Genomic DNA, 18,502 nt, shown 5'->3' on the forward strand with positions numbered 1-18,502 from the left:
TGACACTCAAACCGGAACAGACCGCTTTGTAACCGTTAGCTTGTTTAGCTTTAAGTCGTTGCTCTCAGCTGCCCATAACAGTAGCTTTGCGTTGTGTCTGCTGACCTTTTTACGACCTAAAACAATCTTTAAATAATTTTTAATCCACCGGTGGCCGTCCTTTGATGGGAATTACCTCCAGGATGATTCCTACCGAGGACGCGTCCGCCAGGAAGCGGGAGATAGAGGAGAAACTGAGGCAGGTCAGTCATGGAGGAGAGGAAGGAAGCATCTCACACACACACACACACACACACGCGAGCATTTTACTGCAATATTTATCAAAACGGCTCAACTCTCTGGTTTAAATGTTGATTATTGTGTTACTTTAAATGTCGTTTCGCACTGAGAGCGCGAGAGAAGTGAGTCAATGTGTCTGTGTGATGTTACAGGAACAAGAGACGCTGTCATTCATCCGGGAAAACCTGGAGAAGAGCGATCAGCTGACCAAGGGCATGGTGAGGAAAACACACACACACACACACACACACACGCACACACACACACACATACATACACACACACTCTCTCACAGTTTTAATTAAGTTTACCATACTAGCTTATGTTGCTACAATAATATAATATAAATATTACTACAACTACAAATAATACCAACAATAAGTTTCGTTACTCACCTTTTTTTGCAATGCCATTGATGATACTGTCCTATAATTCTATTTTTACCAGAAGAGGGGGGTTGCTCGGGTGTGACTGTGATTTTTTAAATGATTATTTATTTATTTATTCATTCATTTTTTTTCACCTTACCAAGTGATATTTTTTCCCTGCTGTAAGTTAAAAATATTTTTCTTGGAGCACCCCAAAGTGAAAAATAATACATGACTCTTCCTCCTATATATGTATATATATATGAAAAGTGAATAAGAGATGTTATTATAAATATTATTATTACTGAGCACATGTGGGACAAATGCAGTCACTTTGGGGTGCTCCAAGAAAAATATTTTTAACTTAGAAGATGGAAAAATATCACAGGGTAAGGTTTTTAAAAATTCTATGAACTACTTTATGGAGGAGGGAGGGTCATGTATCTGTAACTGATTTTTAAACAGTCTCTGGAGTCTCTGTGCCATTCTAGTTACGGTTTGACAGATCTAAGTACTTTTTTTTTTTGATATTGCAAGCTCAAGCATGTTGCCAAAGCTCATCACCGAACACCTCAAACTAAGAAAACAGAAGTGAGCTGTTAGGGTACAGCTGTATTGTTTCATATGAAAGCCCTCTCTCGGCAGATTAATGTCCATGTCCTTACCTAAGATGATGTCATTATGGTCTTGAAAGGTCTCCATCCTGTCGTCGTTCGAGAGTCGCCTGATGCAGCTGGAGAACTCCATCATCCCCGTCCACAAGCAGACGGAGAACCTGCAGCGTCTGCAGGAGAACGTGGACAAGACCCTGTCCTGCATGGATCACGTCATCAGTTACTACCATGTGGCCAAAGACACGGACCGCATCATCAGAGAGGGGTGAGGCTCGGGTCTGTCGATGGGGGCTGGTGGGGCTTAGAAAGAGTTAATGGATTTTGAGCAGATGTAGAAAACAGATTTGTGATGATTTTTGATTTTTCTGTTTCAGGCCGACGGGCAGACTGGACGAGTATCTCGCTTGTATTGCAAAGATTCAGAAAGCTGTGGAATATTTTCAAGACAACAACCCGGACAGCCCCGAACTCAACACAGTGGTGCAGTATTAATCTTTATCTTTATGTTTATGTACTCTCTTACAGGAATAACCAGGTATTTTTGGGTATTGGGCAAAGGCAGTGTGGGTATAAAATTTTTTCTGTGCATGTAAACAAATGGAAAATCCCTAGAAAACGGATAAATGTTATTGTTTTTGTGCAGAAAGCGCGCTTCGAGAAAGGCAAAGAGCTGCTGGAGGCGGAGTTCCGCAGCCTCCTGACTCGCTACAGTAAACCCGTCCCGCCCATCCTAATCCTGGACGCCATCAGTGTGGACGAGGAGCTGGAGGTTCAGGAGGACGTGGTGCTGGAACACCTGCCCGAAGCCGTGCTCCAGGACGTCATCTGCATCGCCGGCTGGCTGGTGGAGTACGGACGCAACCAGGGTACGGCTGTGTTTTTTATTTCTCCTAACTGCTCCTCCTCCTCCTCCTCCAGCTTTCCTCTTCTCCCCTAATGTCTATATCTTTCAACCTGGACACTATTTTTCCATGTTTTTGTCTAAGTGATTGTCCAGAACAATAATTTCTTTTATACTGGTCCAGTGTTGAGCGAGAGTGCCATAAAAAGTGTTTGTTTTTGTCACTGACAGGCTCAGGTTGTTCATTTAAGTGTCTGCCAGCATTATGAAAGGATCCCTTTTTGTTTAACCAGAAACAGCCCTGAAGTCTGTCACGCCAAACTAACCAGACTCCATTAAAATAAACAGTAGTAGAACTGTGTAAAGACAACTAATTAAGACGTCTTTTTTTTGTTTTATTTTGTTTCATTAGACTAAATGAAGTGTGTTTCATGATGATAAAATTACTGTTAACTAAATGGAGTCTGATGCATTTGGCAATGATTCCAGCGCTGTTTCTGGTTAAACAGAAAAGATCTTACTCAAACAAAAAGGTGTACCTCTGTAGTGATACTTTCCATCATTTTTATTTTTGAAGATTTTTTGCTTTTATTAGATAGGACAGATCAATAGTGTGAAAGAAGGAGAGAGAGGGGATATCATGCAGCAAAGGGCCGTGAGCTGGAATCGAATCCACGGCCACTGCGGCATCAACGTTGCCTTCATTCATGGGGCACCTGCTTTACTTTACTTTCCATAATTTTGTCAAACATTTATCATAACAATCAGAGCATAATGTCAGTGACGAAACTGACGTTATGTTGGCTTTATACGATCTAAAATTCCAGTTTATTTAAAAGGTGTCTGGTGGGTTTGGCATTGGTGATTTCAGGATTTCTGTTTTCTGGTTAAACAAAATCAAAAACTATCTCTGTGCAGACCCTTTCCATGTTGTTATTCACTCAGAATAACAATCTGAGCCCGTCAGTGACAAAAACAAACACTTCAGTGGATTTAAATTGACTGAGCGCAGTTTTCCTGAGTGGTTACATCGCAGCCTGTTTCGCCGCTGCAGACCCTCTCACTCAGTGCTGGATCAGTTTCAGAAACTGTTGTTCCCATTAACCACTTAAAGAGCAAAAAAACAAAAAAAAACATAAGAAAATAGGGTCCAAAATACCAAAGTTAACCCTTTCATCGTTGTGTTTTCTTAACGGTCTCCTGTCTCTCTCCTCTGCAGATTTCATGAACGTCTACTTCCAGATCAGGTCCAACCAGCTGGATCGCTCCATCAAAGGCCTCAAAGATCACTTCCGCAAGAACAGCGCCTCCTCCGGGATCCTCTACTCCCCCGCCGTCCAAACCAAACGCAAGGACACGCCCACCAAAAAGGCGCCCAAGAGACCAGGTCAGCGGCAGACGCCTTTCTCACACAGAATCTCTTCAGTCTGTAAAAACTCTCTGATGTCTGAGTCCTCTTCTATACATCAATCTAACAAACAAGCATGACCCTGCATAATGTTGATAATTAAATCACCTGTCAGCACACAGAAATCCTCGCCACACTCAGCGTTTGATTAGATAACCATCCAGCCACATTATTCTGTTTCGAGTGTCCTCCATGTCTCTATAATCGTCCCACTCACCCACTACAGCCCCGCACTGTGATTTTACACTCACTAATCCTTCATCCTCTCCTCTTTTATAATCCCTGTTGTGATGACAGTCTACATCCCAGGTAATCACAGAGCTTTGGTGTGTGCCTCGTGCTTGCTTCTGTCCGTCGGATGTCGCAGCAAATAAGTGGCAGCATGAGTTTGTCTAGCGTCGAGCAGCAGGACGGCAGAAGGTCGTTTGTCCTCTGGAGAGCGTCGTTTGTAGACGTCGGCCTCTGGTTTCATGTACGGCTGGAAACTGCAGCGATCATAAGAGACTAGAAATATTTCAAATTAGAGCCCTGCTGGTTTTCCCTGCACAGACATAATGTCAGTTTAACTTTATTTAAGATTTCTAAAGTTTCAGTTCAATTTACAGTAAAAACAAATCTGATTTACCTTTGATAAAAATTGGAGAAAACACTTTGGTCCATCATCCTAAAAATAAGAAAATTTGTCAGATCTCAGGGCTGTCCTTAATAAATAAGATCTCCCATCACAGTATTTGTAATTTCATAATAGCTGGGCTGCAAAACTAATTATGATTTTAATTAATTATTCATTTTTATCTTCTTAATTAACCTCTGTTATTGTTTGGTCTTAAAAAAATGTCAGAATTTTATGGAATACCATTTAAGTCAATATTAAATAAAAATATGAAATAAATAATATGGCCATGAATTAAATCCTGAAAAAAGTGAGGAAATAAAAATATATAAATAAATGTAGATATAAATACATTAATAAGCCAGTATAGTGCAGTAAATAAATAAAATGGTATTTATTTATTTTAAACCATGTTTTTTTTTCTTATTTTAAATTAGTTTCTGGGGAAATTTATTTCATAATTCCACATTTATTTATTTAAGGGAGCTTTTATGTCACAATTTCATGTTTATTAATTTTGGGGGACTTTTATTCCATAATTTCACATTTATTTATTTGCTTATTTACTGACTCTCTTACTTGCTTTATTTATTTATTTATTTAAGGGGACTTTTATTTCACGATTTCACATATATTTATATCAGGGAGCTTTAATTAAATAATTCCACATTAATTTATTTCCCCGCTCTGTTGTTGTTTTCTTTTGTCATATTCAAATGAATAAGGTGCGGTTATCTCACAGAACAACAACGAATCACAAACTGTTTGTTTGTTTAATACTGACTTAAAAGACAGTCCGTTAAAATAAGCTCACTGGCAGTTTCGCCATGAAACCGGAGGCCGTGGAGTTTTCTCCGTGTTTGTGTGAGGTCGCTGCAGCGTGGATGTGTGTGCTGTGTGTAGTGTTTATCGCAGCAGTGTGTCGCTGATGTTCTGGTTCACTCGGGCACAAATCTGTCTGCACTGTTCACACTCACAGCTTTCCTCTGCTGTTGTTTGTGCTCAAGTGTCGTAACAACACTTTTATTTTAGAGTTACTCAGGAGTTTGAAATGGTTAGTTTTCTGGCTTTGAAGCGTGAGGACAGATGTTTATATATTTTTTTATTATAACAGTGAATAAAATGATTATAATGTAAAAGAATTTCTCACCGAACAGTCGTGTAAAACACTTGACCTGATGACTGTACGGAGAGCGGAGGTCAAAAATTAGGTAGAAACAGAATTAGAGTTTAAATGAGAGTGAATATTAAACTCAAATTTAGTTGAAGTTTCAATGGGACTGTGATGTTGTTGGCTGTGTGCGTAAAAAAGCCACTTTAACCCTTTGAAACCCGAGCATATTGGCTTGATGTTTTTTGGAAGGCAGTTTGCGGTGAAAGACGAAATGACCAATAAGGACAAAAAATTAGCTAAATATTAGTTTAAAAAAAGACAAAGAAAGTAAAAAAAACAAGGCAAACAAGACTTGAAAAAAGTCTTACAAAACACAATAATTCTGTAAAGTAATTAAGTAATAAATAAGATGTATTTATAGTAAATATAAATGTTTTCTTTTTCCCTAGACATTTTTGCTCGTCTTTTTTTCCTTTGACATTTTACTTAGTTGTTTTCTTATTTCTGTAGATTTATTTCCCCCCTTTTTTCCTTTTTTTTTAGCTTTAATTACAAAAAAAATCTACTTATTTCTTGTAATTAGTGAAACATTTGTTACCAAGTTGGTCATTGCCTGTTTTTCCAAGGTTTTTGAAAGAAATTGCAATGTTGAAATTGCAAATTGCAATTAGGCTTTAGGGTTAAATACTTAGGAAAGGCAACCGAACGCAGCACAAGAGCTATGATGTCACTCCAGGTTTTAAAGGGTTAAAGCCAGTGTTTTCATCTCAGTGTGAAGTTTTTCTGCAGCTTTCAGTTTGCCACTTTCTCACTGACTCACTAACCAAACTAAGATGTTGTGTTTTAACCGCGAGAACATGAACGTACCGTAGATTTTGCCTGTTTAACCAGAATGTCCTGGTAATATTAGCGCTGGGTATTAATTGTATTAATTGTGATGGCTGTTTTGTGTTTTTATTACTGACCTAACCTGTTTATTCTGCTCTCTCATGACCTTGGGGCGCCGTGTGTCCGAGCACATGTGACGTAGCTGTAGTCGCTCTGTCTCTCACCTGGTCATCCTGTTGTGTAGCCGTGGTGCTGTAGGCTCCGCCCCCCCGTCTCCTCCACATACGAACCTCTGCTGCCTGTCTCGGTGGTGGTTTCATCACTCACTTCCTAGCTCTTCTTCTTCCTCCTTCTTCTGTTTCTTTGGCTGTCTGGACCTCGCTGCCCCCTCTGGACTCTGTGTCTGTGTTTATGGGACCAGGGACCATTCGCAAGGCTCAGAACCTTCTGAAACAGTACTCACAGCATGGGCTGGATGGGAAAAAGGGGGGCTCTAACCTCACTCCTTTGGAAGGTAACGCACCTCGGTCTCCTCTTTCGGTGTCTCCTCTCCCTCCTCGCTCACAGTGTTCCCGTTATGTCGTGCCTCCATGTTTCTCACTCAGAGCGACGAGGCGCGCATAAATAAACCTCCTCACAGCCGTCGCAACAGCTTTAAGATCACGCACAAGTTCAATAAAAACATATCTAATAAATCCTGGAAAATCCTTCATGAGGCCGAACTTAAATTACTAAAGCAGACGCATTCATCCTAAAGCACTTACCGTTGTTGTTTAAGGATATTTCTGTTTTGTAATTTATTTTTACATATTAACGTATTTTAGAATCAGCTTCATTGGTCACGTACGTGAACACATACAAGAAATTAAACTCAGGTTTTAAGATGCTGACACACAGTTACAAGAATAATTTACAGGACGATAGAGTCAGACACACTATGGAAGCTCATTACTGTCAATGTGATGGAAAATGATCCTGTAAATTAATATTAATTCATAAAAAAACAAATTACTTAACTCAAAAATATTGTGAAAGTGACTCATAATTTGGAGACGCTTATTAATTATTTAGAGATACCAAGTCATTATTTCAAGATACCAAGTCATCATTTTGAGATAAGAAAGTCAAACATTTGATTAAGTTTATAACTTTGAGATACTAAGTCGTTATTTTGAGATACTAAGTCATTATTCGAGAGAAGGCATAATTCTGAGAACATTTATTATTATTTTAAGATACTTCGTCACTAGTTTGAGATGCGAGATAAATAAGTCATTATTTCAAGTAAGTTTGTTATTATAATGACTTACATGATCTTTTTTTCATCAAGAGGCTAAGTTTTTATCTTTTTTTAAATCTTTTTTTAACTGGTAGAAATGAGCTTCCATAACTTACAGCTAAAAAACAAGGACAACAGAGCTGAACTGTTAATTTTTTATTTTAATTAATTTTTTTAATTATTATTTTATTATTTATTATTTTAATTATTATTTTATTATTTTATTATTTTAATTTATTTTAAATTTTTTAATCATTTATTTATTTATTTATTTATTCATTATTATATTATTTTAGCAGAACTACACTACCTCTGTTTATATTTATTGTTCATCATTTATTTATCATATATTTTTTTTTTTTTTTTTAAAAAATCTGTGTTTCTTTAACAGTGTTTAAAGTGTAAAAATGATTAAATGAACCTTTAAGAACTGCGACGAATCAAAAGCTGTTGTGACGTTTTTTCTCAAAGCTCTCATGTAGTTGAAACACACACTGACTAACTTAGACGAGTCACACACTCACGCAAACACACTTCTCTGGGCTCTTTGGGCCCCAGTCTGACCTCAGTGGGTGTCCCCTGCTTCCCCGCGCTGGGTGCTTGGTGGTGGTCGGTACAGATGCTCCAGGTTCAGGTTTGTCCCCCCACACCCCCCTCTGGGCCTAGTCAGGACCCCGGTGGTTTTGACTAGGCCTGTGTCCCTGCTGCCCCCCGCCCCACCCACCAGGTTTCGATCACGACCTGCGGGTCAAACACCTCTGACGCCCTGACCGAGAAGCACGGGGCCGCCGCAGGTGAGTGACGGGAACACGTGGGAAAGAGAAGGAACATTACGACAAAACAGGCTCACCAGACTTAAAAATCACCCACTGCAGCTTTAATATCACCTAAAAAAATACGCTTTTCAAAATCAAGCTTTAAAAAGATATTATTGATGAATAAGATTTTCTACTTTCATTGAGTTAATTAATGTCAGTCCTAATCATAAATATCAAATATTCATTAATTTTCAGAATTTTCGCCCTTTAAATCCCATTTTTTTCTCATGATGCTACTATGCTTTCAGATATTAAAAAACCCCACAGAAAATGAATTATTTTCATGTTGATTTTTTTTAATTATCACAGCCTGGGATATTTCAGTGATAATCAGCAACATTGATTTCTACACGTTATTATTTAATGTGCAGCGTCAAATACTTACACTCGTATGGCTCTGAACACAAAATGGGCTTTTCAAAATAAGGCTATAAAAAATATTATACATTAATATTATTTTCTTCATTCATTAAGTCAATTTTTAACCAACATCATCAGTCCTAATCATAAATTTTAAATATTCATTAATTTTCAGAATTTTAACCCTTTAAATGATGCCACTATGTTCGTAGATGAAAAAAAACATAGCATGTCTTTTCTCCATATGTCAAATATAGTTTTAAAAAAAAAATACATCATCAGGTGGAAAATAATAAAAATGACAAATTCAGAGTCAAAAGCCCAGAATGACACCCAGAAATAATACAAGTCCTGTTTTTCTGCTCTGATGGCTGTGGGATCAAAAATGTCAGTTTGAATGGGTTTCAATGGAGCATTTTTTGACCTTAACAGTCTGAATGTAACTGTTTAGTTTCCACAGTGTAATTTTTATTTTAGTAGCACGTAAAATGCACCGAACTGTCCGAGTCCAGCAAACACAGCCTGCAGCATAAACACCTTCCTCTGAATATGAACACACACTCGGTCTCAGCACCACAGACTGTTGTTTGTCTTGTTTGAGAACCTTTTAGTTTACGGGCTGACTGGATCTTTCCTCGTGTGCCTCTCAGGAAAAGACGACGTTCTGGACATCGAGATCGACTCCTACATCCACTGCATCAGTGCCTTCGTTAAGCTGGCTCAGAGCGAGTACGCCCTGCTGACCGAGATCATCCCCGAGCACCACCAGAAGAAAACCTTCGACTCGCTCATTCAGGTCAGAGACTCGCTCATTGAACCCTCCGGCCGGTCTCACTTCCTGTTCTTTCTCAAATAGAGGATGACGGTGTGTGATTTATCAGGGCCTCCGGGACTTTGCAGGCTGTTCTGGGGATTCTTGCAGCCTGACATGGCTGATTTTATGGCCACCTTTCTAATAATTAATAGGCAATTAAAAGGAATATTTTATACTTCTGCGCAGGTTTTCAGGTTTTATCCATCTCATTCTTATGAACGTGATATCTCAAGAGCAGCAGAAGTTTGCATCAAACGATGAACTGAGTCAATTTTGGAGGTTTTTTAAAAGAAAGCTCAAGGTCTACCTTTTAAGTTTGGCTTTTAATTGAATATTACCTTATTTAGCTTACCTTTTTATTTATACATTTTAGTCTGTTATACTTGATGCTACATAATTTTATTGTTTTTAATGTTTTTATAGATTATTTGTTATGGTATCCTTTTATTATTTATTTATTTAAATTTACTTTTTATCAGCTATTAAGAGTATTTTATGTATGTATTTTACTTTTGATTAATATTTGTTTATTTTATCTGTTGATTTTTTTCCTGCCTCTGGTGTTGGTTTTATTGTATGAATCTCTATGTGTTACAGTTTTACTTGTATGAACAGAGCTATATAAATTCAGTCTGATTGATTGATTAATTAATTGTGACCTTGCATCCACCTGAATCTTGTCAGCGTAATATCTCGAGCACCTCAAGGGAGATTCTTCAGATCTGATACAAACATTCGCATGGACTTGTCTGTCCACAGGAAGCGCTGGACAACCTGATGCTGGAGGGGGACAACATCGTGTCCGCAGCTCGCAGGGCCATAATGCGCCACGACTACTCAGCCGTGCTCACCATCTTCCCCATCCTGCGACACCTGAAGATGAACAAGTCTGAGTTCGACTCCACGCTGCAGGTCATCTCATTATTCACACAGCGTGATCTTTTGTCTGAGTGAGAGAACACGCTGCAGAAAGACGGTCTTTTGATTAATATTCGGGGTTAAATTTATCTGCAGGGAACAGCAGCGAGCACCAAGAACAAGCTGCCGACACTCATCACCTCCATGGGAGACCATCGGAGCCAAAGCTCTGGAGGAGTTTGCAGACAGCATCAAGGCAAGAGCATCACGTCACTTCATCCAGGGACACCCAGCGTGCTTTTACAGGAGGCCAGGGGCCGATGGCAGCGACGCAGGGGCCAGTTACTGCAGTGCAGGGGCCGATGGCAGCGGCGCAGGGGCCGATGGCAGCGGCGCAGGGGCCGATGGCAGCGACGCAGGGGCCGATGGCAGCGGCGCAGGGGCCAGTTACTGCAGTGCAGGGGCCGATGGCAGCGGCGCAGGGGCCGATTGCAGCGGCGCGTGTTTCTAGGGTGTTAGGACATTTCTTAGATTTTAAGATATTTCTAGGATTTTAGTATATTTCAAGGATTTTAGGAGAGTTTCCAGGATTTTAGTATAGTAAGAGTTTCTTAGGATTTTTGTAAATCTATAGGATTTTAAGACATTTTTTAAGATTTTAAGATATTTCTAGGATTTGGGGATTTTCTAGGATTTTAGGACATTTCTAGGATTTCAGGATGTTTCTAAAATTCTAGGATATTTCAAGGATTTTTGGTCATTTCTAAAAATGATTCTAGGATTTTAGGTCCTTTCTCAGATTTTAGGACATTAGGGACCTTTGTTGGGTTTTGGGGATCCTCCACTGGCACTTTTTTCATACACAGCTCTATTTTGATGCTGTTTTATGCACTCTGACACCTTATGTATACTAAAAGTACAAAAACTATTCCCAGTGTGAATCACTTCCATTGTGAATTAGACATTTTTTGGGGGCTACCTGGCACCCTGTGGGGGTCAGATTTGGCCTGTGGGCCATATGTTGATTATCACCGAGTCGTTCTCTGTTTAACTCCAGAATGATCCCGATAAAGAGTACAACATGCCCAAGGATGGAACGGTCCACGAACTGACCAGCAATGTAAGTTCACTCTCCTCTGTTGCGTAACTGGATTTATTTGCTCCGTCTGCACTTCAAACTCAACACCTTTCCGCAAAGGACTCTGCTGTTTGTCCATCTCCGGGGATCCAGGTGGTCTCCTTGGGAACGGCAGACAGTGCCGTGTTTAATGAATAAGCGGCGATGCTTACTGTGACCTCTCTCCTGCAGGCCATCCTCTTCCTGCAGCAGCTGCTGGACTTCCACGAGACCGCCGGAGCCATGCTGGCCTCACAAGGTACAGACGCACCAACACGAGCCGTTAGCTCTCATTATCGTAGACCCTCTGCTGCCCCGCTAGGCTGCTAATGCTGGTCCCTTTAGTGCTGAGATCAGCAGTGGTCCCTGTTGGATGTTGCACTACATCTTCAGAGGTGCAGGTCTTCTTTTAAAGGAAAAATTTTATGCACAAAATGATCATTTGTGTATCAGTGACTCACCCGTGTTACCTTCAATTTCTGAAGAATCCAAAAACAAAATTCTTGATGAATTGAAGTCATAAGGGTTCGCAACTGCAAAAGTATATCAGAAAACTCTCACACAACTCATGCAGTGTAATCTATGTCTCATTTATCCAGATGTACACTCAGTACTTCACAGACACGTGCATTTTCACTAAAACCTCGTGATGTCAAACATGAACACTCTCATGCTCAGACAATGAAGAGACGTGCATTATGCTGCACAAGTGAATGAGTTTGTAAGGAGATGTTTGGATTTTAGTTTTGCTGCTGTTAAATGTGGACTCCTGTGACCTCAGCTCATCGAGAACGTTCGCTTTTTGGATTCTTCGTTCACCGTGAAGGCGTGGGAGAAAAACAAAGTTTCCTTATTGGAAAGCTTATTTTGTTAACCGCAATCGTCAAAGATGAAATTAATTCAGCTCAAAGTGGAAACGGCAATGATGTCATTATTCTCTAAACAAAAGAAAACTATGCACATCTGTGCGTGCTTCGTGAACGGACGTGTAGAGCACAACTTTCAGACGAGTTACAGAAATGTCACAATAAAATCACCATTTTTGCTCGTTAGACAGCGAGCTTGTTTTCATTCTCTAGCCGTGACTTTGCATAACTAATATTTTCTCATAATGAGTTAAAGCAAAAAAACTTTGTCTGTTTCCACTTTTAGCTCAAACTCCTGTTTGATTTAAATCTAAAGTACAGAGCTAAAACAACAAAAAGTTTAACTGCTCTGTATTTGTGCGTCGTGAATCCAGATTGTAAACTTCATTCATTCATGATGTGTGAGGGGGACAGATGGACCCTCGCTCAATCTCGACTTTGTTTACAAGCTGTAGCTGTTTTCCAACGCTTTCTCTCCTCGCTCTGTTTCTGTGACCGATGTGTTTTCACTCGCTCTCACTTTCCGTCTTCGTGTGCAGCTTCAAATTACTTTTCTCTTCTTCCAGAGGGAGCCTGCTCATCAGTCATATCTTAGAGAGGATTTATTCATCTGTTAATGTTAAATTGGATTTGTTATGAATTTTAATCCAATCATCCCTCATGTGGGGGCTGTAACCCAGCTTTTCTTTCCCTTCTTTCCCTCCCCCTCCACCCCTCCACCCCTCGCTGCGTGGCTGATGACTGCTTGCTCACTTGGCTTCACTCTGCACTAACAGATCTTTTCTAACCTTTTTGCACTTGTGCCTCTTTCTCTTTCTCTCTTGCCTTGCCTCGGCCCTTTTAGTTCTGGGCGACACTTACAATATACCTTTAGACCCCCGAGGTAAGCATCAGGCGGCGTGCAGGCCCCCCCGGCGACGCACTGTGAAGTCCTTTTTTGTTCATGTTGATTCTTGATGCTATAATTAATTCAGACTGTGAGGAGAAGAGTGTGTGTGTTCATGATGAGACGCTCGGCTGTGATGTGCATGTGCTGAAGCGCAGGTTTAAAGGTGTTACCATGGCAACCTGAGAGCTCTCACTGTAATTCATACCTATCGTTTGAGTGGAGATGTAGATTTCCTGCCAGTTTTATCTAAAGAGAAAATCAAACAAGTGTTAAAAGATTAAATCAAGTAGTAAAACTCATAAGTGCAGGTTGTAGAGTTAATGTAAAGCTGCTGGTGTTAACCTCGTCTGTGTTTTTTTCCAGAGACGAGTTCATCAGCGAGCAGCTACACCTCCGAGTTCAACAAAAGGCTCCTCAGTACTTATATTTGTGAGTAAAGAAGAAATCGCCTGTGTTTTGTGAAACTTTTTCGGGGTTTTTTTGGAAACTGACAGGTTTTTTTCTCCCTTTCAGGTAAAGTTTTGGGAAACTTGCAGCTGAACTTGCTCAGTAAATCCAAAGTGTACGAGGATTCGGCTCTGAGCGCCATTTTCCTGCACAACAATTACAACTACATCCTCAAGTCACTGGAGAAGTGAGCAAAGTTTTCTTCTTTTCTTCAGAACTTGATTCACTGACATGATTTATCTCCATCAGCTGGAACCACGAGTTTGTTTTTAGGTCCATTATGATGATTTACTGGATCCATTATAAATGGTGAATGGACTGCATCTACGTAGCTCCTTTCTGCCGCACCAGACAACGCATTTTATAATTTGCCTCTCAGTCACACACACATTCATGCCCATCAGGAGCAACAAAACCATTTAAAGGGATAATTCAATTGAAAAAAAAAATCAGTCATTATCATTTCTTAAAATTCCCTTAGCAAATGTTGAATCAAAACTGAAACGTTCACCATTGTATACAGCAAGTTCCCTACAACTTTTTTTTTTATAAAGTCAAGTGAAATTTAAATAAAAATAAATATATAAAAATAGCTCCCAGAGGTTTTACAAAGTAAAACTTCCTCCCATGCTGACACTTTCGGTGCACTTTTTAATTAATAAATATTATTGGCAATCATTAAAATATAATGCTGATAAAGACAAACGGCACAATGCCCAATATTGACCCCAATAATAGGCGTTATCTACTCACCCTCATGCCGATTGGAAAGTCTGGAGAAGTTTTATAGTCCACAAAACACTGCTGGAGTTTTATGGGGAAAAGGCGTTCATCTCCCAAACAACTGAAGCAAATGGTGAGGAGGTATCAAACATTAAAATAATAACGTTACGTAATAAAACCAAAAAATGTCTCCATACTCCTCGTCTGAAATAATCCAAGTCTCCTGAAGCCCCGACGTGCCAAGTTGTTTAGAAATATCATTTGGGTCAAAATTTATGAAAAAACGAGAGATGATTTGCAAAATTCTAATGAAATGTTCTGCTTCTTGATGATGTTCAGCCGTTTAAAGATGTTTTGACTGCGGTCCCGATAACTTTCTGATCTAGGCATGATGGGAATTGCACATAATGAAAAACATAATGAAAAATGTTGCACCGTTGTGCGAATCGTGGCTATCTTTAGGCACCCTGACGTTCTGTTGTTCATCGTGGCTCGTAATGAAAATCTGCGCTGACTTGAGTCATTTGTCGTCAAGTTTCTGCATTCATTGTTTGTTACATAACAGTTATATAAGTAAGGAGGATTTTGTTCACTGTGAAGAAATTGTACAATAATTGATGCTCAAATTATATAGAAAAAAACTGATTTTTTTTCTTTTTTTTCCCCCACCTATTTTTTGGTTCATATTATTTTATTTATTTATCTTTTTATAGTATTTCTTTATTTTTTATCTACTTGTTTATTTATTCAGTTTTTATGGTTTTTACATGATCGAGAGGTCTTCATGTTCATTTGGTTGTGCATTTTGTTTTTGCTCACATAAACCAAACAAAAGCACATTACAAAACCAAAGAAAGAAAATCATGGAAATCAACGGTTGCATGAAGGTCAAAGAAAATACTTGAAAACATTCTTAAATCTGGCAGCATTGTTTGCAAACCTGCGCTGCTGCAATAAGTGGAAATAAACCAGTGAAATGGTGTTTTTCCTGAGTAAATCTGTCCTGTATGTTGTGTTCAGGTCGGAGCTGATCCAGCTGGTAACAGTGACTCAGAAGAAAGCCGAGAGTTCGTACAGAGAGCTGATCGAGCAGCAGATCCAGATGTACCAGCGCAGGTAACATTAATAACGTTTTTTTGATGTCCTTTAACATCCGAGCTGTTCTGCGCCGCTCTCTTTGACCTGATGTGTTTCATTTTGTCGCAGCTGGTTGAAAGTCACAGAGCACCTGACGGACAGGAACATGCCCGTCTTCCAACCTGGCACCAAGGTCAGAATTTATTTTTTCACGCTCAGAGAAAAGCCTGACTTTGGTACAGAAGTGTCAACTTTAACACGCCGGCATGATTTTTGCCCCTGAGGAGAAGCTGATGGTTTGCCAGTTTAAGCTCAGTGAGGGACGCGTCTCCTGCAGGCCGATCCAGAAACAGCATTTCTCATTAAAGGCTTCGAAGTCTTAAAATAGATGAATATTTAGTAGTTATAATCAGGACTAATAATCATATTAGGGGCTGTTTGTTGTTCATCAGAGGGGAAGGAGACGCCTGAAACCTGAGAAGATCTGTTTGATTTCTTTCAGAAGCACAGAAAAAAACAATGAATAACTTTATGAGAAACGTCTTGTAAACTGCAAAAAATGTGAAAGGTGACAAGGAAATGATCTGAGAATTTACTGGGGGAAATTATTAGATCTAATAAAAATTAGGGGAAAATGTCCAGAAAACTATATTTATAGTTTTCTTGATTATGAACTTAAAATTATGTTACAGAAAAAAAATACATTTTCTTGTTTTTTTGTTTGTTTTATTTTTATTTTTATTTATTTTTCTAACTTATTTTTCAGGTAATTTTCTTATGACTTTTTACTAACTACAGAGTCACTGTAAGGTCTTTAATAGTCTACCTGCTGTGTGAATCTGTATAAATATCTAACAGAAGTGTTTCCGTCCTGCAGCTGAAAGACAAAGAGCGACAGGTGATTAAAGACAAATTCAAGGTGAGCTCAGAGTCTCTTTGGCTCTGCATGTTTAACCGAATCCCACAAACATCCGTAACACATGAAGAACAGATCTGACCTGTTTTTTGACCTGTTTTTTTCCTCCTCGCCGACTCTCAGGGTTTTAACGACGGCCTGGAGGAGCTGTGTAAGATCCAGAAAGGCTGGGCAATCCCCGACAAAGAGCAGAGAGACTTCATCCGTCAGGCTCAGAGGAGAGTGGTGTCCGACGCCTACAGAGCCTTCCTGCACAGGTGAGAGGAAAACTGACGGAAACACTGACACCTGAACTCGTCCAGCGTGTCCTCTCATCATGTCCTCTCATCATGTCCTCTCATCATGTCCTCTCATCATGTCTCCGTCACACACACACACGGAGCAGGAGGAGGGAGACGGTGGCCGCTTACACTGGTGTTCAGCGGTTACTGTGAGCAGCGAGCTCGCTAATAAATGAAAGGATCAGGACCGGATCGAGACATTTCGGTGCCCTAGAAGAGACTGGACTGGAATATTCAGTAAAAACAACAAGAATAATAATGATAAGAGCAGTTACTCAGAGACCACAAATAATTGTCTGCCCTGGACCGTATATTTTCTGCTTGTTCACTGATGATCTAAATAAGTCGCTAAATGTTTCTCTAAATGTTTTTTTTTTTTAAACAACGCTGCTGAGAGGCTCCGAAAAGCCGCTAAATAGCGATAAAGTCGGCACGTTAGTAGTCCTCTCCTCCCGTCACCCTGAGACCTTAAATCGTCTTGTTCGTTTGTTTTTGGACGTGGAAATGTTGTTTTATTGCGTAACATCTGTAACAGTGTCCCCTAGACTACAGGGGACACCGACTGATGGAAAATGTCGTCAATGGCGGGGAAAGAGTTAAAAAAAGAAACTGGTGGAAACACTGCTGCTGACTGATCTAGCAGCAGCAGTTTGACACGCAGCATAATGCAGTGTGTGTAGGACTGGAGGAGCGAAACCATGGCAACACAGGCCAAATCAAAGCACTTTATGCTTATTATTATCGGTTATTTATCGGCCAAAGACAGACATTGAAAGCAGTCGCAGTAAAAACTCTGATAGCTCCGGATGTGATCGATGTTTAATGACTGTTATGTGATGCTCCTCCTGCCAGCCAATCAAATCCTGTTTTTCCTCCTCCAGATGTGCCAACATCTCTTTCACCAAGAACCCTGAGAAGTACCACAAGTATCGTCCGGAGGAGGTGGAGGAGATGATCGAGAGGCTGTTCGACACGTCGGCCTGAGCTGCACTTTGACCCTGAGCTCCACAGCGTCTCCTCTCACTCTGCTGTCTCTCTCTCTGTGTCTGACCGGCGTTTTGTACAAAGATATCATCACCGTGTATTTATGTAATTTAGCCGCTTCATCATTTCGAAAACAAATAAAGGGAACTCTGAGACCGGGCGCGCGGGAAGGTCGCGATTTGTTTTGTGGCACAACACAACGCAGGGCGGATAATGAGACGGTTTACTGCTGTGACAAATAACAGGCAGAGCGTCTTTTTTTTTTTCAGTTCGATGTAACGTTAATCGGCTCGTCGACGTGCTTTTTTCTGCGCAGACGAAATTAGAGCATCGTTTGCATCCTAATGAGGATTCGAGGGTTATGATGCAGGAGAAACGCTCCTCAGTGAGACGGCTCCATCAGATGTGACCTTTTGTGTTTGTGACAAAAACGCCAACTCAGGAAGAGTGTGTGTGTGTGTGTGTGTGTGTGTGTGTGTGTGTGTGTGTGTGTGTGTGTGTGTGTGTGTGTGTGTGTGTGTGTGTGTTAATGAGTAGCAGAGGTTGATGATGAACAGTCCAGATTGTGCTTCAGATTTTATTTCCACATTTTAGCAGTCGGTTGTTGCAGTGGCGGTTGTGTTTCCATGGAGAAGGCTGCAGCATGTTGAGAGTTAAAGTTGCTAATTTTCATAATTGTAGTGAGAGAGTTAAAATCCACAGAGAATTATCTGTAACTCTTCAGCTCCTCTCAGCTCGACGGAGCACTTTAATGTCTTTAACCCTCTTTGGTATAAATTTTGATGCCAGTTGGTTAAAAAAGAACAAGATAATTACCAAAAAGATAAACTGAATAATAGATAATTATCAAAAAAAATATGGAAATGTCCAAAAAATGCATTTATAATCATTATAATTGCACATTTAAAATATGTTACAGAAAAAAAAATTATAATGTTTTTTTTTCTAGTTTGCTGCACTTTTTTCGGTTGATTCATATTTGTTTTTGGTTTTTTTTCCTTTTATTAT

At 39.8% G+C, this 18,502-nt stretch overlaps 1 protein-coding gene across 1 annotated transcript; it reads left to right on the forward strand.

Moving 5' to 3' along the window:
• The first annotated feature begins 45 nt into the window (after nt 1-45).
• Nucleotides 46-18,343, forward strand: exoc7 (exocyst complex component 7). Its single transcript, XM_042507623.1, is given in 21 exon segments — nt 46-242; nt 432-497; nt 1,342-1,526; nt 1,636-1,741; nt 1,905-2,127; nt 3,322-3,489; nt 3,808-3,819; nt 6,487-6,579; nt 9,173-9,318; nt 10,096-10,248; nt 10,351-10,401; nt 10,403-10,450; nt 11,252-11,314; nt 11,504-11,570; nt 13,430-13,495; nt 13,580-13,700; nt 15,257-15,352; nt 15,443-15,506; nt 16,191-16,232; nt 16,353-16,486; nt 17,392-18,343. Coding segments are annotated over 21 exon segments (2,085 nt in total). The 5' UTR covers nt 46-164; the 3' UTR covers nt 17,495-18,343.
• The last annotated feature ends 159 nt before the right edge of the window (nt 18,344-18,502 follow it).

The sequence above is a fragment of the Plectropomus leopardus genome, chromosome 19 (assembly GCF_008729295.1).
Source record: "Plectropomus leopardus isolate mb chromosome 19, YSFRI_Pleo_2.0, whole genome shotgun sequence".
Taxonomy (NCBI): domain Eukaryota; kingdom Metazoa; phylum Chordata; class Actinopteri; order Perciformes; family Serranidae; genus Plectropomus; species Plectropomus leopardus.